Source organism: Poecilia reticulata, linkage group LG18, assembly GCF_000633615.1.
Source record: "Poecilia reticulata strain Guanapo linkage group LG18, Guppy_female_1.0+MT, whole genome shotgun sequence".
In the NCBI taxonomy this organism is placed as follows: Eukaryota; Metazoa; Chordata; class Actinopteri; order Cyprinodontiformes; family Poeciliidae; genus Poecilia; species Poecilia reticulata.
In genome coordinates, this window is record NC_024348.1 from 6,093,839 (window position 1) to 6,119,691 (window position 25,853).

The following is a 25,853-nucleotide window of genomic DNA, read 5'->3' on the forward strand; positions in this document are numbered from 1 at the left end:
TGTGTCATGCAATAATATAATTGCAATTTTAGTAAATCCTGTTTTTAATACTGTGAGATTCTATTCAAAATTATAGAATCATTGGCGTCATCATTTCTTTGTGACTCGGTGAATAATATGTCATGTTTATTTTTATTTTTCTCTTATTTTGCTTGTTTTGACCTTTTTTCTATGGAGCTTTTTAGTGTCTGGAATAAAGATATGATTGATTGATTGATTATCAACAATTTGTGAATAGAGCAAAATACTTTACGCTATAGGTAAATATAATTTAGTTTGGTTAAGAATAATTATTGCAGTGTCAATAAATGACGTCTAATAGATGTTCTTAGTTGCCAGAGGAGCACAGTAACACCTTCATGAGCTCAGAGGTTCAAACTGATGAAAAATGAGGATGGATGCTCCCTGCTAAAACTGTGAGCTGCCGTGAAGTAAAAAAAGAAATAAGTTCAAATACATTCTGAGAGTGAAACTCCTTCCTAAAGCTGAAAATATATCAGATTTCAAAAGAAAATCAAAACGGAAGTATAGGAAATAGCGCCCCATTCACTTCCGGATTGTAATGATCCCATTTCCAAATAAGGTATGAGACTGACAGTGGTCCGTCCCCGCCCCTTTCTGTTTGCTGCAGCGAGGTCCTTCTCTCAGGAGCTGAGTCACAAACTCTATCAGTTTATAGAATGACAGCCGCAGCAGAAAGAACGAGATGCCAGGAACGCTGAGCTTCTGTTTTCTTTTGTTTGCTCTCATTTTCACCCCAACTCCCGTTAAAGGTAAGTGTACAACAATATCTTTTCAATTCGTAACTAATTTCATTTCATTTATTTATTTATTTCGAACAGACATTAAAAACAGTCAAAAAAAAAACAAGAAAACAAAACAGAATGAGACAAACTTAAGAAATAAAATGTAAAACAAATTATTTTGCCCATGTGACATGCAATTTTATATTTTCTGTTCGAAAAGGAGCAGGTAGAAGATACATCTTATAATATCCTGCCCCTTTCATACTTGTCGATGTATTATCAATTGACTTTCAGAACATCAACAAGAGACAACTTGTTTCCATTTTTCATTATGTTTAACTATGTACAATTATTTTAAGTACTATTTATATAATCATTTACATTATAAACTATTAAACATGTTATATAGCATATTTTGAAATGAGTTCTGCTTTAGTCAATTTTTTAAACTGGTTTACATTTGTAATGTTTTTTATCTCATCATTCAATCCATTCCAAACATTTACTCCACACACAGATAAACAAAAACTCTTCCTGGTTGTTCTAATATGTTGTTTTTTAAAATACCCTTCACCTCTTAAATCATAACCACCCTCTCTGTCACCAAACATTTCCTGTAATTACTTCTACTCTTATTTAGCTTGGATTAACATAAGCTATTAATACAAGCTGTTTTCGCATAAACCTAACTTTATCATATGCTTTCTTTTAAATGGCAGGGAGAGTAAGTCAGTTGAACATTTTCTATCTAACTTTCCCAGCATATTCAGTCCAAAGCCAGACTGTTTGATGTAAGCTGTTCATGTCAACAATTTCTATGTTGGAAGTGAACATAGAAATTCAAAAATTGTCTTATAGACTCACGTGCTATGGAATAACTTATCACTATAGAAAAGCAATATTGTGTGTGTGTGTGTGTGTGTGTTTTACATAAAGAATCTGGAAGACAACCGTACAAAAACACAGGGGTAGAAGAATAATAGTTTGGGTTGCTTTACTGACAGAAGAAAATAAAATTTCTGTCCTCCATTGTTAGGTCATTATCAGGTAACAAGCTCGGGTCAACCGGTTGTCGCTGCTCCAGGTGATGATGTCATCCTCCAGTGCCTCGTGGAGCCTCAGCTGGACATGGTGGACATGACGGTGGAGTGGTCAAGGCCTGACGCCAAGCATCGGCCAAAGGGAATGGAATACGTACACCTGTACCGAGACAACAACGAGGTTCTGGACATGAAGAGCTCGTCGTACTACGGCAGGACGGCGTTGTTCGCAGACGGCCTCAGACACGGCAACATATCCCTCATCGTCACCAACGTCACGACTGCAGACGATGGGGAATACAAATGCTTCATCCCAAAGCTACATGGCAACACCAAATCTTCAGTTGTTCGCCTTATTGTTGGTGAGTTGAAGTGTGGTGCTGCTGACCACCTGGTTAAACACACAAACCTTTTAGTCTCATAAACCTGGTCTGTCTGTCAGGTGATAGTCGAGGTGTCCATCTGTTCTTCTGACTGAATTGTTCCAAATGCCCAAATGAAGCTGTTTATTACGCAGATTATGAACAGTTTCATGGGAAACGCTTTATAATCTGTATTTGAAATTGTTTTTTCCTCCCGTCCTTTCAGATCAAAACTCATCTAAAACCATTACTTCAGAGACACAACTGTATCCTGAAGAAAAGAGGCAGAATGTTCTGAACGGTGAGATCGTCTTAAATTAGGCTTCAGTTTAACCTCTAGGGTTGTAGCGGTACATTTAATTTCACGGCTCATTAAGAATGCCACACACAGTATAAGCTGACACGGGCAAATGCTAAATCCTAGGTTTGTTTCACTTTTTTGAAAATGGAAAATAAAGAGATTGGGTTGCAATCGAAACTTAAGCATTCCCATAAAGACAATTGGAGTCTTTCCATTTCCTGCGAACTGGAAAGACTGTCTAGTCTTCATCCTTCTGTGTGTTGATGCTGTCAGACATATGAAGTGCTTTGGATGATCGCTTAATCTTCCTGTTTTTCTTTTGTGGCACTCAACTGAATGCAAACACATGACCAGCCAAACTGGTTGACATAAACAGATTGCTTCATGTCAGGTATACAGGATAAAAACAGAAACTGTTCTCCGTACATTTCCATAAGATGAATTGCTGTGTTTCTGTTTCGACCTCATCAAAAAAACTCAATGCATCACTGCTTCAAAAACAACCTGGCTGATCTTTAAGCTTCCACATCCTGTCATTAATAACCAATTAATGGTTATTAATGGCCATCAATTAATAGAAGTGCTAACAATCTAGACTTCTTTCAAATCAGACTCCCGATTGCCTTTAATGTATTTCTTGTGTGACTGCATGTATCTTGAACTAACGTTTTGTGTGGTTCAATGTAAGCGTATGAACTTTTACACCCTTAATGCTTAAAATTTAGCTAGCTTGGCGGCTAATCCTAAGCTTTGTGTCTGGGCTGCAGCTTTTACCCAACTTTTCACGTTATCTCATTTATGTTTTGTTTGCATTGTCTTTCAGTCGGAACAGAAAATGACGGATTTATATTTTTCTTGTCTTTGTTTCTTTTCCTGCCAGGCGGTGTGTCCTGCTCCAGCAGCTTTACTCCTCTTATCGTTATCTGGGTCTTGCTGATCTTCAGCGCTTGAGATGCAGGATGCTTACTCACTGTATCCATGTGTAAGAGCTAAGCAATTTCAGTTTTCAACAATAGAAGGAACATGTAGGCCATAGGTTGACCGCCCAGTGTCTTCTGATTTTTCTTTGACATAAAAGTTGCTCCTAGTTTGATGTATGTTACTGCTGCCCACTTTTATCATCAAACTTTTTCAGAGTTATGGAATCTAATCTAAACTTGTTTGATCCGAAGTAAAACTGGAAAAGAGGAACATTTGGGATTGTATAATATTCCTTTTAACACTTTAGGACATTGCTTTAGCAAAGAGAAAAAAACCCCAATGTGCTTTATCGCAATGTGGAAATAAAGCACCCTCCTTCACAGTCATGCAACAATCAAGCATGAGACGTACTTCTGTTTTGCGCTTTATAATGTTTATTTGGAAAGTCTGTGGTAACAGTCACAGAAATGCACTTTAGACCCCATGATGGGGTCACAATCTTTTTTGCTGTAATGCTCTGAGAGCCATTAGAAAAATAGTTATTCTGTTTAGTTTTAGATGTGGAGTTCCACGTTTCCAGTTCAAAAATGTGTCCATAAAAATGTTACCGTTTTCTTTAATGCATTTTGTTTTTATTTATATGTCTCTACCTTCTGCTATTGCACTTTATATCACACTTCCTTATTTCATAAGCTAAGGCACATGATCGCATGATTACAGTGTGAGTTGCATGACTTGCATTTATGTTTAAAACCGTTACCGACTTCATCATGTTCAACTGATGTCCTCAACGGGTTTTAAATAAAAGTACAGACTTGCTGAAAACATTATTTCTTCCCATTTTTTATTTTTTTACCTGTGAAGGTGAAACATGTGATGTTTGTAAATAGGGAAAAACCCAGCAGAGCACAAGCCAACAGAAAGGCTGAAGAAACAAGAGGCAGCTTTTTGTTCACAAAAAACATCTTCTGTGTGAATCGTTGTTGTGTTTCAACTGTGTGAGAAAAGTTTTAAGAAGTTTCGGTGCTTGCCCATATGGAAACTAAAAATCCCAGGTAGTTGCCAAACAGTTTCCACAAAAATACCGTAGAGTAAACAAGGTAATTTTTTTGATGCAATTAAAACTGTTAAAGCAAAAGTGAAACAAACATTTTTAAAAGGACAAAAGAGAATAAAACGATCTTTGTAAGATCTACTTTTCTTTAAGGCTTGTCATCATGAAAATGTATATATATATATATTAACCACTGTTATTGCCCCCAAATTGTAGTTTCCATTTTGCATCACGAGGTGGCAGCAAATAACTTTTTTTTTTCAATCAAAAATGTCGCGTCTCAGTCCAGATCATTCATGTCTATGGTTCAGATAGTATCTGAGGGACATTTCTGATTAGTATCCCTGGAACCAATTTAAGTTAAATAAAGCATTTTTAATTATGTATTTTTTCCCCAATTCCTCCAGTTCTATCAATATGGAGGAAATGGGTATAAAAGAATATTATTAATCCAAGTATCAAAAGTGAAGCCTTTGCAAATGACTAAATCCCAGTCTGACTAGGGTTACATTTGATTCTTTGAACATGTATTTTTGTATGTTAAACAAGTTCTATTCATAATTAATTGATCTCTCTAAATCGTCCTTACATGTCAGTGTGTCCATATATGGTAGTCTTTATTGTGTGTTGCCATGCTTCCCTGCAATGGACTGTCCAACCCACAGTGTCCACCTCTTGCCCAATAACTGCTATATATTTTTTTGCCACATGGGCAATCAAACAAGCAGTGATCAGACCACATCGGGCCGACTAAACCCAAGGTAAGCTCTTTGCAGACAAGATCAGATTCTTTCATAAACGCAAACGAGGCTGCCATATTTTTCCCTCTTTATTAGAAAATCCAGATTTTTCAAATCTGCCAGACTGGTAACAAAGACCAAATGAGGCTTAGGACGGAGTCAATAGTGATGAATGAATTCATTTTAAGCTCTGAAGTTTAGAAAAACAGGTTTGTGGCCAAAAGAGTGAACAACAAATTAAATCTACAGCCTTCATTGCAATCATTCACTCTAGAGTTTAACATACTCCTTCTGTTTAATCGTCTTATCACTCTTCTTTCTCATACTGGGATTTTATTGGAATTTGTTTGCAGATAGGGTGTTGCATGCTACTTTGTTTGACCTGGAACATCAGAGACAGAAATTAACAATTTTGATTCAGTGACTCAAACCATAATCCATTGTCATCTGCACCTCATATATTGAAACACTACTGGGACGCTGCAGTTTGTCTTACTTGCAACGTGGGGCCAACCAGATTAGCCATCTTGTGACATAGCTCTTGTTCACGGAAACAAGATCAGATTGATTGGTACTCCCACAAGTCTCACGTTTACCAACTGCCCCCTTCTGCCCACGCAAACTATGCTTAGACAGATTTTATGTGCTGATAAACTTCCCAATAGTCGTTAGCTTTGTTGCCATGCAGCAAGACGTTCCTAAGTTTAAATGGCGGTCTGGGGTATTCCTGCATCGGTTTTTCATTTACTCCTTGTAATTTCCCTCCCAATTTCCTCCAACAGTCCAAAAATGATTTGGTCTATTTGGTGAGTGGGCACCTTATGTGTTCTGGGTGTTGGGGTGGGTGGGTCTGCATCAGTTAACACGCCAAGGTTGTTCTGCTCTGTTTGTGGTGGCGGAGTGAGTGGTGGACGGAGGAAGTTGCTGTTTCAGAAGGTGTCTCAGAAGAAAATTCACTCATCGAACTAAAAAGATGCAAAATAAAATGTAGACTGGACGAATAGTGCTTTAGAAACGGTCACACAGCAAATGTTTTTGTGCGCAAAAATCAGCGTAGCACTTCTTTGTATGAGAGCAATAGAAAAACAGCAATTTGCACTAGAAAGTGGTGCCTTCTTGGAAGCCGACGCCGAATCTTGTGCACAACACGGGTTAAGACATCGCTGCAGTGGACAGGAAATGCAAACCACCATCAACTGCTGCAAACAGGCTTGCTGTGGTGTGGTGTGAAGTTTGTGTAGAAGGTGCGGAAACACACAGAGGGGATACTGAGAGGTAAAAGTATGATTTCATGTAATATGTGCACATATTAGGCTCAGCTTCTAGAAGCCGTTCTGGATGCAAGGATGAGGCACAGTCTGCTCTGCATGCTGGGATATTTCTGTAAGTACATCACTGACTTTCTAAAATGTTTCTTCATGATGCCAAGTCACTGAGTGTCTCTATTAAGATCTGACGGCAATGAAAACAGAACACCCAGGTCTTTGCCCTCTTATTGGAGTCACCATCGTTGCAGCTGTTCCAACAATGCTCTCTTTATAATTTCTCTAAAATGTACCATGTTTACACATCATCATATTGCTGAACAATGTGTCCGGAACAACGTGTGCTTCTGTTTGAGCCGATTTACTGATTCTCAAGACCCTCTACGTGTCAGTTTTTATGTTCAGATGACTACAGAGGGACGTAAACGTCCTGTTATTTTGTTCCCAACTCTCTAAGTTATCATGGATATATTTTTGTGTTTTACCTCACATGTCATCTGTTTTCACAGACTCATTTAAAAAGTTAGAATATTCCTGAAAAGCCTACCTACTCCTGGAACTTTATCACAAAGTGAAACATGCTATATAGATTATTAGATACAAGGTTGGACGTTTGAAAACCTTTATCTCTATTAATTTTGGTGAATGGGTAAGATTCTGTTGATCAAACATTAGTTCTGTTGATTCGGATTAAATCAGAGCGCAGTCCAACGTGGTTAAGTCTCAGTTCAGATTACAAACATTTTATCAGATTTGTTCTAAGCATCAGTGATTGAAGATGTTCTCATGGTTTTTCAACCTGCAGGTATCAAAGCAACTCTGACAGCAGACAGAACAACGACACTAGCAGAGGGTAAGATAAGATAAGATAAGATAAGATAAGATAAGATAAGATAAAGTTCTATAAAAGTGAATTCATTCGTAAGAAAGAAGATGCTTAGATTGACATAATCATCGTAGACATTACACTGTCTCATTTTCAGTTTCGTTTTCAGACTCTTTTGCCTCCTAATCGTGTTTCTTGCTGCAGTTTCTCACAGGGTCTCAGTGATTCTCCATCCCAGCTGGCCTCAGATCTACAGAGAAGAGACAGTCATTTTGAGATGTCAGATCCAGGAAGCTGGAGGAACTGAGTGGACGTATGAATGGAAAACAACCAATAGAAAGTCTCTAATACCCTGTGAATACATGAACTTCTCAGCTACTGAGGCTCACAGTGGAGAATACAGCTGTAGAGGAAGAAGAGAAGGGTTTACACCATGGAGTGAAGTTATTAAACTGACTGTATGTAAGTTGGCTATCATTTAAATGAAAGTGGTCATTTATGCAATTTTTTTTGTCACTTGGACTAAATAGGTCTTAAAACAATTATAAAACCAAATTTGCTGCTCCCTCACTCAGCTCCTTCAGACTAGCCAACAGCAATTAGCAAACACCTGCTGAGGTCATTATAAGAGTTACTTATCAGTGCAACACTCCTACAAGTGTTAAATACTTTATGGAGAAGCATTGCTGAGGTGACGTGCTGAAGGCTAAGAGGTGGAAGAAGCAAGAGCTTCTTATACAGATGGAGGCTCAATTTCAAGGTGCTAAGTTGCTAAGTCAAACTTGTTTTAGGTCATGATTGATATATACTGCGTTTATAGAATGACCGAAGGTAACATATTCCTCGATTGTGCTATAAAATGGCACTGAGTGCCTGGAATACATAATACTGCCCATTTCAAATAGCCTTAGAGTGAAGAGATGAAAGGTGATGTGGAAAAATGTTTGACCCAGTTTCTAATCTCTCTCCATCAGCGTCTCCCCCTCAGCCTGTCCTCTCTGTGTCTCCATCATGGCTGAATCCTGGAGCCTCAGTGACTCTGAGCTGTGAGGTTCAACCTCAGGATGCAGGATGGAGGTTCTACTGGTATAAAGCTGTTCCTGATCCATTCAGCCGCTACACCTATGAGCTGCTTCCTGGCAGCACCAATGGTACCGAGCAGAATTCCTTCATCATTAATGGACCGACTCGCACAGCAGGATTTGGGTGCAGAGCAGGAAGAGGAGAACCAAAGTTTTACACTTATTACAGTGAACCAAAGTTTATCTGGTCTGCAGGTCAGTTTCTTTCTGTCTTTGCGCTCAATAAAAACAAGTTTCAGAGGTTTTTAGCCTGATCCAACATTTCTTTTTAGACGCTTCTTGAACTTTTATACAAATAAAAGATTCTGAAAATTCACTTCACTTAAGACACAACATTGGAAAGAAAAAATCTTTTTGATCATAGCCATCTGATGAATCATTCACATTATGGGATAATAAGCATGACTTACTCTGGATTCTTTCAGTTGGATTTAATCCTGTGTAACTTGACAAAAGCATGAGGCACATTTCTGTAGACTTCTGACAAACTCATACAGCTGATAAAAGAAAATCTAAAGAAGTTAGCATGCAGGAAATAAAATCAGCCATAAAGTTTAGAGCTGAATTAAAACATTGATCATGAGAAGCTGTTAAACTTTCACCTGCAAAATCCAACTTGGTAAAAGATGAAAAAACTATTTCTTCTTTGATAGTTTATTTCGCTTTAGAAGCACTGAAATATTTTTGGTCAACTTGCTGAAATGCTTACTGTAATCTTTACTACTACAAAAACAAAGCAAGGAGCCATTTTAGTGAAACATTTTAAAGATGTTTCTGATCTCAGATGAAATCCTGTCTCTTTTCCAGATCCTGGTCCAGCAGCTTCTCTCTCAGTGAATCCTGACAGAGTTCAACACTTCAGATCTGAATCTGTGTCTCTGAGCTGTGAGGGAAACTCTACTTGGAGAGTGATGAGGTTTACAGAAACAGGACAACTATCATACTGCTTCATCTGGGGGAAAATGACTGGAACTACATGCACCATTGACCCACATCGGTATCACAGTGGAGTTTACTGGTGTGAGTCTGGATCTGGAGAAACTAGCAACGCCATCAACATCACTGTACAGGGTAAAGATATGGCTTGTTATCTTTTCTTTGACATCTTTTTACGTTTTATCTTTGTGTCATAGCTTTGACCTACTTAAAGGTTGCCATCTCAACTGATTGGTGAGATAACAATCAGTTTTCATGGTCGCCATCTCGGCAGATGTGTGTTCATTGTTTCTCGTTGGTTTGACACATTTTCACCTTTTGCAAAGCAGCGAACACCGACGCCACTCAAGCAGTTCAGACTCCATTGTTTAACTGTGGTAGCCAAATGTTTGCTGTTCTCTGGTTATATTTTTGGTTTACATTGATGGTATTTTCAGTTTTCAGACAGTTTGAAAAGAAAAATGTTTGAATGTTTGATTTTAAAGCGTTTCTGATTTTGGATCCAATTCTTTTCAAAAAGGATAATTTATCACAGCCTATGCAGAAATACACATGAGCTACATGATACATGCCTTCCAACATATAAACCATGCCAGAGACAAAATTGGTTGGTATTTAGTACCTCATGAGACTTTTGCCTTTGATTTGTTGATATTTTGTTCATATCTGGCAACCTTTTTCAGATTATTCATTTTATTTTATTTTAATTGATTACTAAATGACATTTAAATAAAAATGTTATTAGTGATGAATTTTACAAGAAAATGGCACTGTAAAAAAACACTGACCATCTTTAATCTCTGATTGTTTTACAGATGATTCTTCTAATCCTCTCCTGCTGAGTCCTGTTCATCCTGTGACTGAAGGAGATCCTGTTACTCTGAGCTGCAGAGATAAAAAACAAAATCTTCTCTCTGGTGTGTTTTTCTATCACAATGATAAACTCATCCAGAATGATGGCAGAGGGGAGCTGAATATCTCTGCAGTGTCAAAGTCAGATGAAGGTTTCTACAAATGTCAACATTCAGGAAAAGATTCACCGAGGAGCTGGATGTCTGTTAGAGGTGAGGAGGAGGAAAATGTTTGNCATATTTAAGCAAACATGTTTAATACATTCTAAATTATTATACCTTCCATGAACTTAACTCACAACAAAATACCTTTAATTTAGACTGGGTTACAATGGTTTTCTAACAATCAACCAAAAAGGCGGAATAAGATTCAGATTCTTAATACTTTACCAGATAATCAACACGAGTTACTTTGGATTCTTGCTGTGACTTTTTTGTTTTTGTCTTTTAGTGGCAGGAGGTTCAGAGACATTTGTTAGCATTTTGTAACGTCTCCTCTCAAGGTTATTTAAACAGAGCAGTTTAACAACAACTCAGTTTGACTAATGTAATTAATGTTAACTGCGTAATGTCTTCATTGTTTTTAGTTTCAGTTTTTGTACTGCTGGTAATCGGCTTGAATCGCTTTCTGAGCTCTTGGAGAAATAATTTTTTTCACAAAACATTTTCACTCAGCTCTGAGAAAACTCCAACACCGTCCCAATCTCAATAAATCACCACTGAACTGAAAACAATCAAAAATAATAGCTGTCAAAAGTCATTTAGCTGGCAACAAACAGTTTCACAACAAAGACAGCTGTGAAGTAGATACACGAAATGAAAAGCTCACAAATTGTGACAAATAAAGCCATTTATTCCTATTGTTCGTAAAATGTCCTATTTTTTTGTTTGTTCGTTTTTATTTGAGATACGCTCAAATATTATGATTTTTAAGGAGAAACAAAGTTTGATCAATGTATTCAAATGTTTGACCTGATCCTTATTATTAAAGATTTGCTATTTGTGCATATTTAATTTGCACACACCGCTACTTAAATATGTGCAAAATCATGTATTTAATTAACGTTTCGGTTCTCAGCTGAAATCCTGTCTTGTTTCCAGATCCTGGTCCAGCAGCTTCTCTCTCAGTGAATCCTGACAGAGTTCAACACTTCAGGTCTGAATCTGTGACTCTGAGCTGTGAGGGAAACTCTGCTGAGTGGAGAGTGATGAAGTTTACAGAAACAGAACTGTCAGACTGCTCCAAGTGGGGCAGGATCAGTGGATCTAAGTGTGTCATCGTCATAGACCAGAATCATACTGGAGTTTACTGGTGTGAGTCTGGGACAGGAGAGTTCAGCAACACAGTGAACATCACTGCACGGAGTAGGTTGTTATTTATCATCTTTTCATTTCCCTTGTCATTATATTTCAACATAATTTGTACGTTTCAGGGTATATGTTATTTCCATACAATGGTAGGAAACAGTGCTCGCTCTCTTCCTGATTTGCTACTTTTTTTGTCTGTTTTAAGTGTTTTAAATCATCAAGCCCATGTTAAAAAAAAAAGAAAAAAAGTAAACACATGTAGTTTTGAAATTTTGTTTATTATTAAGGAAGAAAAAAACATCCAAACCTACATGGCTCTGTGTGAAAAAGTGATTCACCCCTAAACCTGGTGCCCAGTTGGGCCTCCACTAACTGCAGTCCAAGTGTTTGCAATAACGTACAGTGAAATTTTTTTACAGTTGTGGAGAAATTTTGTCCTGTGTGGTGGACGTCTGAACTCTGTTCAGCTCGTTAAACATATTTCTGTATTCAGGAAGCAGAAATTTGATGGAGCTAGAGCTGATTTTCTTCAGGTTTGATGATAAATCTTACTTTGAGCGAGTAGAACATCTGGGACTGGAAGGACACACAGAAACTGAGTCAGAGCTCAGAGAAAGAGGCGTCTATTTATTGATCTACTTACTTTTTCAGTTTGGCTTCCTCATACGTCTACATGCATTACATAAAAGAGTTACCAAAAGACCACTGAAGTCACTCTGACTGCACAGATGTTATTTTAGTGATCAAAAACTATCACTTCATCTTTAAGGTGATGCACAGATAGGTTTTCGATTATAAAATGTCAGGGTTTCCAAATCATGTGATGTTGATCCTTATAGACGGCCATAAAACAAGCCTGTGTATAAAATACAATATATATATAAATTCCAGTGATTCCAGTGGTCAACAAAACAAATGGAAAATATTTTTGTTTCATTTCATTTTTACTACAAAGAATACATGATAGAACATGACTTTGTTTAAAGCTGTTTAGTTCTGCTCCCACCTACCTCTAAGTGTTAAAAAGTCCTCTGATTGTTTTACAGATGATTCTGCTCCTCTCCTGCTGAGTCCTGCTCGTCCTGTGACTGCGGGAGAACCTGTTACTCTGAGCTGCACTGATAAGACACAAAAACTTCTCTCTGGTGTGTTTTTCTATCACAATGATAAACTACTCGACCGTGGCAGCAGAGGGGAGCTGAATATCTCTGCAGTGTCAAAGTCAGATGAAGGTTTCTACAAATGTCAACATTCAGGAAAAGATTCACCGAGGAGCTGGATGTCTGTTAGAGGTGAGGAGGAGGAAAATGTTTGATTTGTTTTAGTAACGTAAACGGTTAACTGCATTTGTTTTGATATGCTACAGATTTTTGACAGTTCTTTTGTTTCAATTTTTCTTATTTCCACAAGCTGTGTCCGGTCCCGTCAGCTCTTTACGTCTAGTGCTGCTGATCATTGGACCAATTAGTGGAATCCTTCTCATAATTCTCCTGCTCTCGTTGTGGCGCTGCACCAGGTCAGCTGGAGATTTATGTCCTCTCATTATAAATATGCCGCAAAAAAAAAATCCTTTCTTTCATTGATAAAAAACCCTTTCATACTTTCAGATTGTTTCTGACAGAGAGGCGCAGTCAGAGCTCCACCACCAGCCATGCAGCACATCAGTCTGGAAGTCAGGTTTACAGCGCTCTGCTGCAGGGTTGGTCACAGAATTAACTGCATTCGTATTTTGACTTATTATTTTTCTCTTTACGGGGATTCAGTTTCACACAAAAAAAAAAGACTCAGACAGTTCACGCTTCATAAAAAAACAACAACCCTGAAATTGTCAGGAAAGGCTTTAGCTGCATTGGAAATCGCAATAATGCAGATATTTTTTAGATTTTTTAGGGGGAAAATAATAGATGTCTTTGTTACAACTGCATCACATCAGAACTTTAGCCTTGACACTTTTCTTACTTATTATAGGTGACACACCTCTTTATGAAAAAATTGAAACTTGCAAAGCCACTGGAAATGGTAAGATATTTTTTTTAGAACAGAGCTGCTACAACTTGGGAAACTCATTAAATGCAATTGGTATAAGTCCAGAATTTTGTCAGACATTCTTCAATCCCAAGGTTTTAAACATATAACAACAAAAAGAAAAAAAAAAGAAAAGTTTTGGAGATTTTGAAGCATGAACTTTTATTTATATTGTGATTTTAACAGGAAGGCCTCGTCATCCAGAGGAAGATTGTCTGTACGTTAATGCGAAACCAGGTAAACATCTGCTTTCCTTAAACCATGTTCCCTTAAGAAACACCAAAACAAAATGTTTCAAACATTGTTACATGCACGTGAACAAAATGTCAAATGAAGAATCTTTTCTGTAAGCTTTAAATTCTGAGTTTTTAAACATAAACGTCTCTGAATTTAGTTAACGCTACAGGTTTGTCTCTTTTGCTGGGAAAATGTCCGTGCCACATTTGGAAGTTCCACTAAACACTTTGTTTAGTAGTTATAAATAAATTGACTACATCCAAGCTGTTTATTCTGCAACAACACTGTGTCAGTGCTGTTTTTTTATTTTTAATTTTTATAACATTGGTATCTGCTTTCCAGTGGTTTCCTGTGAAGGTTAAAACTCTCAACCAGAACAAAGGAAAGAACAACAGAGAAGGTAAACAATATCTTTCATTTGGTGTCTCTATTGTTCTGTATGTGTCTTTTGGATCAACTGAAAAACATCTTTTAGTAACTTTAAACTAAACCTGCTTTTAATAGACAATATTTTACATATTGTGACATGTAAAATGTATGCTGGCTGTTTGCAGGAAGGTGGAGTCCAGCAGTAACGGATGCTGCAGTTTATTCTACGATGTGGATGCAGCTGCCATGCAGGCTGCAGGCTGCAGGCTTGTTTGTTCTGCACATCTAAACTAACCAGATTTATAAAACATAAAAAGTTAAAACACATTCATCACTGGTTGTGATGCTTAGTGAAGATCTGCAGATTTAATGTGGTAATGATTTATTGTTTTTATGTTTACATAAATAACGCGTTTGGCGGTTAGTTTCCTAAAGAAGTACTTGTAATTAAGTTAAGGAGCTATAGCAGAATCTTGGCCGGATTCCGATGAAAGTCACAAACTATGTTTTTACTCCTACGGTGGCAGTTGTAGACTTTACTGAGTTTGCAATAAATTCAGCTTTAGTGTTGTGCGACTGTCTTCAGAGCTATTGTGTCAAAGCGCATGTGTTGTAGTGTGCAAAACATCACTGAGAATGTTTAAAAAATGTTTTATAATATAATTATGACGTATTACTGCTCCTCTTGAATGAAATCTCCTATCTGCTGAGACTTTTATGCTAATTAGAGGTCAATAACCCCTGGGCATTACAGCCATGTGTACCTTACTCTGGTCCAACATGAATTACTATTAGTTTTACTTTAACATTTTGTTTTTGTCTTGAATATGTTTTTTGCATATTTGCTATGTATTAATATTTCTTCTTTTTTTAAAATTTGCACATAACTGTATATTTCTATTTGTTAGTATCATTTTGAAACAACAAATCATATGCTGCGGACTCAAAACAAATACTCAAGTACTCAGCACTTAAGCAGCATTTTTACAAACTACTTTTGTACTCTTTTTTTTGGTTGGAGGATTTGATTTGAGGACTTAATGAGCAATGATTAGTGTGCCTTAATAACAGGAGTGGAACCAGATTTAATGTATTCAACAGCACTGAATCATGATCAAGATCTAGTATACTGTTAGAAATATGAGAATGTAAAAGGTAACTTTTTCCAAACCAGAAAATAAAAGACAAAAATGTAATCCAGTCTTCTCTGCAATAAACGGAAATATATATATATTTTTTGTATGTCCCCACAGATTCGTCCATCTTACCAGCAGGTGGCAGTAATGTCTCAATTTCTTTTCTCCCCACAACGTCAATGAATAAGAAGGGTGACGTCATATCCCGTGAGATGGTCGTTGAGGGAGAAAAAAAACAAAACATAACACACTAAGTAATGAACCGGAGACCTAAGGCTGAGCTCTCCCACAAATTACAATGTGTAGCATTCAGATTAGACACGGAGGTTTCCTCCAGGGGTGAGGAAGCTAACACCAGCTAGCTAGCCGACCGGCCCTGTTGTTCACCATGAATTTAAGAGGACTCTTTCAGGACTTCAATCCCAGGTAACGTTAGCTGCGTGCTAGCTTCAGCTATGGCATAGCTTCGGCTCTTATTCGCCGGAAAAATACTAAAAGAAAAACATGCGTGTCTGAGTTTTTAAGGTTCAGACACGCAGTACTATGATGCTGTTGCCCGCGTAGTCGCATAAAACAGTCTGAATAAAGTTGTCGAACCTAAATAAAAGTGTCCGGCTTTGAGCGGCCCGGTTAGCATGCTAATGTAAACAACGCAAAACGAATTTTGATCTGTGACCTTTCCTACGGCTGATAAATAGTTTATACATTACATTAGCACCGCTGTGGTTACTGACATTAAAGCAATGAGCTAAACTGACAACTTCATAAGCACCTTTTTAATTATGACGTTCATTATTATGTTGTCATAGTAATTAAGTGAAATCTAAACAAGACATTTAACATGCTTTACCAAAAGTATACCTACTTTGTGTAATGCTATTTTAAAGTACTTTTGAATGATAATGATGTCTATCATTATGCATTGATACCTGGGAAGTCATAAAAATAACTGAGATAAATCATCAATAAAAGAGAGTTAAGATCCCAAAGGGTATTGAGGCGCCTGTGTTCTTGTAATAAAAATAGATGCAAGCACAGCTTCTTACCTTGTTAGAAGTTTTAAATCTGAAGGATGACTATAATTGTGATAGAAGCTTTTAGAAATGTTCTGAATCTTATAAAACATTTGAATTGTTGTCTACTCATCTGAGATTGGGTCGTCAGATCATTTTCCAGCCAGTATCATATTTGATCAATCGTGTCATCTTCCAATAAAAAAAACAACTTTATTATTGGCTTTTTTTGTAATAAGAGTAGTTAGTTTTTTTTATATCATTGTCATGAGCTGCTCCTCACTAAAAAAAAGTAAAAAAAAAAAAAAAAATCCATGCAGCAATTAAAGACAGGAAAGTTAGAAGGCTGGTCGATTGAAAATAAAGTTGCATTAATCAAGATTCTTTCAAGTTTTTCATCCTACATTTTTTTTTTTTTCAATTTCCAGATCTTAGATTTTTGGAAAACTGATTTATTATTATTTTTTGGTTTTCTTCTCACGTTCTTGTCACGTCTCCTGTCGCCCTCTCGGTTGCTGCAGTAAGTTCCTGATCTACTCCTGCCTGCTGCTGTTCTCCGTGTTGCTGTCCCTGAGGCTGGACGGGGTCATTCAGTGGAGCTACTGGGCCGTGTTTACCCCAATATGGCTGTGGAAACTGTTGGTGATCATCGGGGCCTCCGTGGGCACCGGAGTGTGGGCCCACAACCCTCAGTACAGGTAGACACACACACAAACACACAGAGATACACACATGACCTCTGGCGTAAGCTGTTTGTTTACATCTGATCTCTCTTGTTTGTTTAGATGTTGTTTGTAATCCATGTTATTGAAATATATTAAAAAGAAGCTACCATGTTACAAATGTCTCATGATCAATAAGCTCTTCCTGGATTTGTCACCATTGGCAGGAAAAAACAAAGAATAATTTTAGTCAGCTGAGTTTTTTTGGCTCCTCCTCTTGACATATTTGACCACACCTTTGACTCAGCAGTCAGGTTTTCTACTTCCTCCAAATGAAAAATGAACTTCCCATTAAATTATTCATTCTTTTTGGGTTGAATTACAGTCCCGGGAGGACAAACTGTTTTGGCCTTCAAAGTACGTTCTCGATACTAAGCATAATTATCAGTGGGGATGAATATCAGCATTATCATGATGATGATGATAAAACGTGTTTCATTTTGCGCGTCGTCCCTCAGGGCTGAAGGGGAGACGTGCGTGGAGTTCAAGGCCATGCTGATAGCGGTGGGGCTGCACGTCCTGCTGCTGATGTTCGAGGTTTTGGTGTGCGACCGCGTGGAGAAGGGCAAATACTTGTGGCTCCTCGTCTTCATGCCGCTCTTCTTCGTGTCGCCCGTTTCCGTAGCAGCGTGCGTCTGGGGCTTCAGACACGATCGCTCCCTTGAGGTCAGGAGAACTAACACACACATACACACACACACACACGCACGCAGCTCAAGCAGCAAAATAATTCTGTTTAAGCACAAATCTGCAAAATTCTGTATCTGTGCTATTAATTATTTGTGTATTTGGCACAAAATGTTCAACAGATCTCTTACTTTAGGGGGGAAAATGTGAAACTTAAATCATTTTTTTCCCCGTGTAATACTATCAGAATATGCTGATGACAACTTCCTGTTTCTCCTCAGCTGGAGGTGCTTTGTTCTGTAAATATCCTGCAGTTCATCTTCATCGCTCTGAAGCTGGATGACATCATAAGGTGGCCTTGGCTGGTGAGGAACACCTGACACACACTTCCTGTTGTTTCACAAACTAAATCAAAATATAAACCTTTTATTTTATTCATTTGCTCAATCAGACCCAGCGTTTCTTGTTTTAGGTCAGTTAATTTCTGTTTGCTAAATGCCACAATCATAAAATAAAATATTAGACATTTGTCTTCAAAATTAGAAGTTTACATGCAGGGCATTTAGTAAACATAAATAATTGAGGTAATTCTAACTGGCCTAAAACAACAAATGTTTGATCTGATCTCAGACAGTGAGAACTAACATGTTTGTAAACTTCTGGTTTCAGCTCCACTGAAGTTATGCACAACTCTGTTTATGTGTCACAGCATGAAGAAATCTGGACAGAAAGAAATAATTGAGTTATTTAATCCATCATTGTGTGATATTTTTTTGATAAAATGTCAGTGTGTGTGTGTCGTGCAGGTGGTGTGTGTCCCGCTGTGGATCCTCATGTCCTTCCTGTGCCTTGTCGTCCTCTACTACATCATCTGGTCAGTCCTCTTCCTCCGTTCCATAGACATCATCGCCGAGCAACGGCGCACGCACATCACCATGGCAATCAGCTGGATGACCATCGTTGTACCTCTTCTCACCTTTGAGGTGAGGGACCTCCAGTTTTACTCCCCATGACTGTGTCACAGTGGGGTAAAATAAGTTTCATAGAGTATTTTTAAATCCACATTATAGATGTGGATTCATTTCTGGTTCTAATACATTTTTACATAAAAATATGAAGTCAGCCTGATGGCTTTCTAGCAAAATGCGAGAAAGTTGTGGAAATGAGCATGTGACAGAATTTATGTAAAAATAATGATATTGTTACTATTTGGGTCTAAATTGCCATAGCAACCACAACATTTTAGTCAGTTTTTCATAGCGTTCCCAGATGTATCGCTATTTAATAATACAATTTGCCCTCTAAAAGACAAATAAATTTAAATTTTTAACAGAAAACTCCACACTGGACCTGGAAGATGTTTTAAATATGCAAAATAAAACACAACCAAATCAAATGAATAAAAAAGGAAATAAGCCAACACAAAAACTAAACTATGCATTATAGTGTCCACAAACAAAATTTCCCTTCAAAAAAACTACTAATCATCAGAAAGGAAATGATCGAGCTCACTTTGATTTATCATGCGATTAATATAATTGCTTTTTACGACTCTAACTTCACATTCCAGAGGTTATAAAATATAGAATGTTTGGGTGTCAGAGTAAAGGGATCTGAATAGGAAAAAAAATCCATAATTTTCATTTGGACTTAGATTTTTTTATCCTTTTAGATCCTGTTGGTGTACAAGCTGGATAATCACAAGAGTCCGAGCTACGTGTGTGTGTTCGTCCCGCTGTGGCTCTCTCTGCTCACACTCATGGCCACCACCTTTGGACAGAAAGGAGGAAACCACTGTGAGTAAGAAACCACAGCCTTCTGACGCTAAAGCAACATTTTTAATTAGGTTTCCGATATTTTTGTGTGTGTAAATTTTAGATTTGTTCTTGCAAAGACATTTTTTTCAGTCCTATTCGGTTCGTCTGACTTTGTCGTTGCTCTCTCCTCAGGGTGGTTCGGCATCCGTAAGGACTTCTGCCACTTCCTGCTGGAGCTGCTGCCCTTCCTCAGGGAGTACGGCAACGTGTCCTACGACCTCCAGCGCAGCGAGGACCCCGAGGCGGTCGACGACCTGCCCGTCCCCGAGCCGCCGCCCAAGATCGCCCCCATGTTCCACAAGAAGACGGGCGTGGTGATCACTCAGAGCCCCGGGAAGTACTTCGTCCCGCCGCCGAAGCTCTGCATCGACATGCCCGACTAAACGCCGGCCGCGCCCGCAGCCGCCGGACTCTTGTTTTAAAAAAAGCAAAAACTATTAAAGCCAAAGCTGCAGAGGACACGGTGTACAGATTTATCTGCTGACCTGAAGGAGTCAGAGCGGCTACCTGAACCGAGCCGCGGCGCGCTGCTCCTGCGAAGGAGGCGGGGTCTGTTCAGAGCCGGCGGATCACAACTCCTCACTCTGGTTTCTTCAGGTGTCTGAAGACTCTTCCCTCATCTGTCTAGCAGCAAGTCGTCAAACTGACTGTTTTTTCGCCTCTCGGTGAAGTCACACTGTGTTGCTTATGTCTAATCTTGACGAACCTTTTGGTTTATTTGACTACAAAGATAATCTGAGATTAGGGTCTGCTTGAGGCCGAGTCGGGTCAGACTGGATTTGACTGAAACGTTTTCAGGGTTATTAAAAGAAAAAAAAAGAAAGATGCATCAGGTTGTGATGGGGGACCATTGGAAAGACTCTGTGGCTTCATATGGGATCAGTGTAGCTCTCGTTGTTATGTCTTTAATGGAGCCATAAATCAGACATGTATGGCTCCATTACAGAAATAAGAGGGTTAATTTAATAGTTTTATTCAGGTTTGTTTGATTGCAATGCTTGCATGTTGGTGTTTTCAAAAGAAAGTCACTGTAACCACACCAGATTCTTTACAAACCTTTATTTTTACTACATATGCACTTCTTCATTGAACTCACAATGATTGTTTTTGGTATTTTTTTTGTAGAAAATAACTATTTCCAATTTGAAAATTTTCCAATCATAATTTTTGTTGCATTATTGAAAGAATGTTTTTTTGGTAAAGTTTTATTAACAAAAACCAGACAACAAATAGTTTGTTGCTACAGGAACAAGTTGTAAAAGTATTTTGGTTTATTTAACTATTTTAGTTTAGTTTAAAAAACTGACCACATTTTGGCCCATCGTGATACGTTTTCAATCTGGCATTTGATTTTAATATAACTTTGCTAGAGCTGCTGCACCAATCAATCAACATTTTGTGGCCAATTTTTCTTTATATATTTCTTCCTCTTTTTTTTATATTTTGATCTCTGAATTTAGTCAACCTTTGAACCGCTGAAATTAGTTCTAGCCTGTCCTGATTACTTCTTTTCAGAAATATAAAATACATAATCCCAAAGAAAGTTTTTAAGATTTTAAAATAAGTCTTTACAGATGTTAAGCTGTAAATAGGACCTTATACAAGCATTCAGCATCTGAGACATCCCAAAGGCTGCCAACATTTCCAGATGCCGATTTTTCCAGAAGCTCAAGACGGGGGGGGGGGGAAAGAGGGCAACATTACTGTAATATGTTCAGCCTTCTTGGTATCTGCTGAAAGTTTTGCTCTCTCTCATCTTTAGCCTAGTTAAACATGCAGACATGGCATAGGAAATTGTTTGCCAAACAGCTTATTACATCTCTAATCTTCCTTTGACTTCATTTCAATCACTGCTCCAAATACTAAAAAAATAGTGAACTTTGACTCTTCTTCCCTCAGTAGCAGCATCCACACTAAACACAAACTGTGAACACTTCAATGGTATGGTGCGTTCACTTATCAGAAAATGTTTGTATTTTGGAGTTTCACGCCAACCGTACGTTGGTTAGGGTTGCAAAGGAAGGAAAAAAGAGAGAGTTTGGTTACAGTGACTTGTTTTTTAATGACCAGGCAGGTATTGTTCTGAAATAAACCTGATTAAAAGTTGTTTTTTTTTCATTAGGAGAAAATCAGAAATGGCACTTTGTTAAGAAGCACTGTAGGACTTCTTATGTTTTGTATACCTTCTTTTTTTTCTTTTTGTAAATACTACAGCTCGTGAAGTTTGGGACCAGAAGATTGAAATAAAATCAGTCCTACACTCCTACTCTGATCAGTCCAATGTAGCATCTGTGCAGATGGTTCAGACACTTTTCTTATTAAATCATTGGAACAAACGTCAGTTATCACATTTTTATTGCATCATTGGCATTTTCCCCTTCTACAGTTTGACATACTTTAGCTGGTTTAATAATGTTTGTTTCAAATCATCTGACCAAATTAATATTTCTACAGATTTTATGTATCATTGCCCACTTAAGAAAAAAAAAACTAAGATTTATCCATGCCCACCTTTTGTATGACCTGATTTTTTGGCAACTTTTTTTAAGTTGGAAAAAATAAACTATGGTAACTATAAAACCCACTAATCACTAGACACATTCACTGTCTGTATATTTATTTTTGAATTAAATAAAAAATGAAATAGTACTCGTATAAAAACATTCTTACTCTTATTTATCTTTGTTTTCCAGGGTGATGATTTAATAATATAGTTTTTTTACCCAGTAAAGACAATTTATTTTTGTTTTTTTTGTGCTAATTTTAGCGTTCTTTTCTACATTTCCAAGGCACATTTATCAGTTTTTTCTGTACTTTTGAAGTATTCGATGAACATCAGTTTTCTAAAATCAGCACTATATTTACAATTTTACATAAAATGTTCCAATATAGTTTATTACTGTCAGTGCCGTGCAGAGACCACTAAAGGGGCAGGTGCTCAAAAAAGGGCACATCTAACCGCATTTTAGAGCAGAATATTAAAGTCACGCAGCTTTCAGAGTTTAATAAACAATTGTGAGATTTACAACTAGATTTAGTACATCTTAACATAAAAGCTGCCTTGTAATATTAAATATATTGTTCACCAGAGTTTGGGACTCGAGTCATTAAAATCACGACTTGAGACTTGACTTGGAAAAAAAATCCTCAAAGACTCGGACTTGGCTTTGACTTTCACACTATTGACTTGACTTGAAGCTCTTTACTTGAAAAGACTTGATATTTCACTCAAGTCAAAAATTTTAAAACACATTATTTATAAAGTGGCCCCATTAATTAATTTCCCTCATTCCGTACTAACAGGCTCAGACCGTCTCTCTCTTTTTCCACACTCCGTATGTATAGTGCATAAGCTGCAACACAACCAATCAAATTAACAAGATTTAAAAATAACGGGAAAAAACTATGTAAACTATGATAATTTAATGCAAAGTTGGCATTTTTAATGGACTTTTAATGCAACCTTTAGATCAACTTTGCATTAAAAGTGTCATTATTTACCAAATGACACTTCATGACAGCTATCATAAACATTCATAAAGACTTCTTTATATTCATGACAGGTGTTATGTCAATCTTATTCACACTCCTTCAAATAAAGTGTTACCAAAAACCTTTTTTAATTAGAATCAAATTTTTATCTCATGAAGTGAAAAAATGATTTGCAAAACAAACTTTTTTGCCCATGTCATAAATCTTTTCTTGCTATTCTAAGTTTTTGTTTGACTTAAAGTTTTGCTTGTGGTTCTCACATAATGTCGTCAAAATCACAACAAAAGATTTCTTATGTGTGCAAATAAAAGTTTATGTTTTGCAAATAACTTTTTAAGTTTATGAGAGAAAAATGTGTTATTTAATTTGAAAAAGTTTTTCTATCAAAACTTTTAGTTTAAAAAAAAAGGAATCATTGCAATACCAAATGTTTTGATTACAATTTTATTTTACTTAACTGAGGTTAGTTTTTTTTTCATTGAATAATTGTGAAACAAATTTAATTTCATAATCTGTGAACCAGACTAAACTTACTTAAAGTCTGGATTGAGTTTTTTCCCCTTCATTAATTTTTATTAGACAATAACATACATTATTGGATAATATATGTTATTGATTATTACATATATTATATGCATCATGGTAGCTCAGGGTGAGTTATTTTAAATTCTAAATTATTATCCTTAGTGGACATTTATTTATTAAGTCTTATTCTCCTTCAAGTTACATTTACCTAATGCTAGAATAAATACCTCTCTGCTTATTCTGTGCTGAAGAAGAAACGATACTTCAACGTTTTCCGTTATCTGACAAGCAGCAAGTTACTCCACTTTATTCACCAAAAACTGTTCTGTAATCTGGGATGTTCGCCTTTACCAAGAATTGACCAACTTGGGGGCAAGGAGCCAATGGGGAAGTTGCTCAAGACCCTGTTACCCCCTGTTAAGATACTCCATCACCGTGACACCCATTTATTTTTGTCTCAAATGTGAGATGTAATTTGGAATTTTAAATTGTTCAGGTCTGACCTCTAATTAAGCTTCTTTCTTTTCTCACAACAAATTGACTTCTTGTTTTGTTTCCCCAATTTGAAGTGTTTGCAAACTCAATTTTCTAGATACTAATAATACCTTTTTGAGGACAATTTACATTAGTAAATCACCATAATTTACATAATTTTTTTAATCTGGGGGGAACCAGAGTACCCGGAGAAAACCCAACATCAACACGGGAGAAAAGACAAACTCCCACAGAAAGAGGCGCCTGGTTGAGAACCAAGACGACTTTTCTGTGAAGATGCAGTTTTAATCAGTGCATCACCGTGCTGAACTTTTTTTTTTTTTTTTGGTCTAAAATGTGAGATGTAATTTGGGCTTTTGAAAATCTGGGGAAACCGGAGTACCCTGAGAAAACCCAGGCCATCTCTTTTTGGGGGGCGAGAGGGGATCTAAAATAAGACATGTATTTGGGGTTTTGCAAACAGTTCAGAACTTAACTAGAAACTTTTTTCTACTGCTTGCTATAGAGGTTTTCTTGCTTTTCTTCCATTTTTTTGGTTTTCTGAGCCTCAAACTGTCGTATTTTTTTCCACACTGATCTTTCTTTGGCGACTGCCTCTACTGGTTCCTCTAACAGATTTTCCACACCGCGCTCTGTCGCTTTCATGGGTTCCATGTAACTCAGCATGTCTTCCACAAAGTCATTTACCTCCTTAGCAGATGCATCAGGAACCTTCATGTCCTCTGATAGTGTTTCCTCTAAGAGACGGCCAGATCCATGAATGCTGAATCAGAAATGTTTCTTACAGGCAGTGGTGTCCAAAGTGGGTCCTCGAGGGCCGGCATCCTGCATGGTTTAGTTCTCTCCCTGGTTTAATGCACCTGGATCCAATGATGGCTCTTTAGAGACCTAAGAGGAACATAGACATGCTGAGTAGGTTGTCACTACCACCAGGGAGAGAACTAAAACATGCAGGATGCTGGACCTTGCGGACCGACTTTGGGCATCACTGCTCACCGATAGAGCTGGCAGATGATGACGTAACACTGACCTGAAACATGAAACATGTTCCTGAGTTATCAATCAATAAGTCACATTTATTTGCAGAAAATAAGGCAGTTAGAAGTGCTTTACAGCATAAAAACCCAATTAAAAGTCATAAAAAGCAATTGAGAAAACCTTTGAGAATCCAGAAACTAACATCACATTTTATCATTCGATTATGCAAATTGCAACAACCCACAGTGTGACACATTAAGTGCTATACAATTAATTTTGAAGTTTAAGCTAAGTTTCTTCGTGACGGAGGTAGCAGTACTACACTCATGAGTGTGTGTAATGTACCAGAAACCAGAGAGTCTATTTGACTTGAGAGCAGAGAGACAAAGTATTGAGCTGAAACTTACATCTAGTTCTTTTTCACTGAGTTGGGTGTTTTTTTGTCGACTGCTCCCGGTCAAATGATGATGTGGCCAACACAGGTGACTAAAGAAATGATCGATTTGAATATTTAAACCAAAGAAAAATCCCCTGTAACGTAGAGCTAAAAGAGAGGGAAGAGACTTATATGACATCCATTCTCTCAGACTCATCATTTTTGCATGAACCTGTTCTGTTTCGGTGTTGAACCTTATTTGTATGGAGTGAAAATAGTCTCAAAATATCTGTGTGTGTGTAAAAAGATTTGTGTTTGTGTAAAAATGTCTGTGTGTGTTTAATACTCGATTTGTAAAACTTAAAAATAAAATAAACCTTCTCCTACGCCTATTACATGTTGAAAAAGTACACACAAATCACCTGGTACACACACACAAAACTGCATTTACACAAAAATCCGGTTAGGAGTGCACAACTATTTTTGAGACTCATTTCACGCTTCGGGGAAGCTCCAAGATTTGTGTGTAGATGGTGCGTTTACATGCTAGTAAAAGCTGGGACATTTGAGTTCTGCTCGGAGTCTAGTGTTTTTATCCTCTGAACGTTT

At 37.4% G+C, this 25,853-nt stretch overlaps 3 protein-coding genes and 1 long non-coding RNA gene across 5 annotated transcripts; all 4 read left to right on the plus strand.

The window, feature by feature from the left end:
* The first annotated feature begins 626 nt into the window (after positions 1–626).
* LOC103480242 (CD276 antigen-like) lies at positions 627–3,500 on the plus strand. 2 transcript variants are annotated; one of them, XM_008435122.1, is made up of 4 exons: positions 627–773; positions 1,783–2,148; positions 2,375–2,449; positions 3,330–3,500. In XM_008435122.1, the coding sequence occupies exons 1-4, from the start codon at positions 707–709 to the stop codon at positions 3,398–3,400; spliced, it is 579 nt and encodes a 192-aa protein (XP_008433344.1). In that variant the 5' UTR covers positions 627–706; the 3' UTR covers positions 3,401–3,500. The 2 variants fall into 2 exon arrangements, with proteins under 2 accessions (XP_008433344.1, XP_008433345.1); XM_008435123.1 differs by having other exon boundaries at positions 1,831–2,148.
* A 3,009-nt stretch (positions 3,501–6,509) lies between these two features.
* Positions 6,510–13,148, plus strand: LOC103480267 (uncharacterized). The gene is made up of 7 exons (XM_017310313.1): positions 6,510–6,547; positions 7,235–7,282; positions 7,460–7,717; positions 8,230–8,532; positions 11,226–11,489; positions 12,843–12,948; positions 13,040–13,148. The coding sequence occupies exons 1-7, from the start codon at positions 6,511–6,513 to the stop codon at positions 13,146–13,148; spliced, it is 1,125 nt and encodes a 374-aa protein (XP_017165802.1). The 5' UTR covers position 6,510.
* A 497-nt stretch (positions 13,149–13,645) lies between these two features.
* On the plus strand, positions 13,646–14,325 carry LOC108167206 (uncharacterized). Its single transcript, XR_001777566.1, has 3 exons — positions 13,646–13,694; positions 14,037–14,094; positions 14,249–14,325. It is a non-coding gene; the product is annotated as an uncharacterized LOC108167206 (long non-coding RNA).
* Positions 14,326–15,403: 1,078 nt separating this feature from the next.
* On the plus strand, positions 15,404–21,644 carry tmem185 (transmembrane protein 185). Its single transcript, XM_008435121.2, has 7 exons — positions 15,404–15,625; positions 16,734–16,910; positions 17,393–17,600; positions 17,843–17,926; positions 18,368–18,544; positions 19,234–19,357; positions 19,511–21,644. The coding sequence occupies exons 1-7, from the start codon at positions 15,588–15,590 to the stop codon at positions 19,759–19,761; spliced, it is 1,059 nt and encodes a 352-aa protein (XP_008433343.1). The 5' UTR covers positions 15,404–15,587; the 3' UTR covers positions 19,762–21,644.
* Positions 21,645–25,853: the final 4,209 nt, after the last annotated feature.

Coding starts and splice junctions, on each gene's coding strand:
- LOC103480242 (XM_008435122.1), top strand. CDS start 707: ATGCCAGGAACGCTGAGCTTCTGTTTTCTTTTGTTTGCTCTCATTTTC. Junction 774..1,782: donor CACCCCAACTCCCGTTAAAG/GTAAGTGTACAA, acceptor CTCCATTGTTAG/GTCATTATCAGGTAACAAGC. Junction 2,149..2,374: donor AGTTGTTCGCCTTATTGTTG/GTGAGTTGAAGT, acceptor CCGTCCTTTCAG/ATCAAAACTCATCTAAAACC.
- LOC103480267 (XM_017310313.1), top strand. CDS start 6,511: ATGAGGCACAGTCTGCTCTGCATGCTGGGATATTTCT. Junction 6,548..7,234: donor CTGCATGCTGGGATATTTCT/GTAAGTACATCA, acceptor TTCAACCTGCAG/GTATCAAAGCAACTCTGACA. Junction 7,283..7,459: donor AACAACGACACTAGCAGAGG/GTAAGATAAGAT, acceptor TTCTTGCTGCAG/TTTCTCACAGGGTCTCAGTG.
- tmem185 (XM_008435121.2), top strand. CDS start 15,588: ATGAATTTAAGAGGACTCTTTCAGGACTTCAATCCCAG. Junction 16,911..17,392: donor GCCCACAACCCTCAGTACAG/GTAGACACACAC, acceptor GTCGTCCCTCAG/GGCTGAAGGGGAGACGTGCG. Junction 17,927..18,367: donor TCATAAGGTGGCCTTGGCTG/GTGAGGAACACC, acceptor TGTGTCGTGCAG/GTGGTGTGTGTCCCGCTGTG.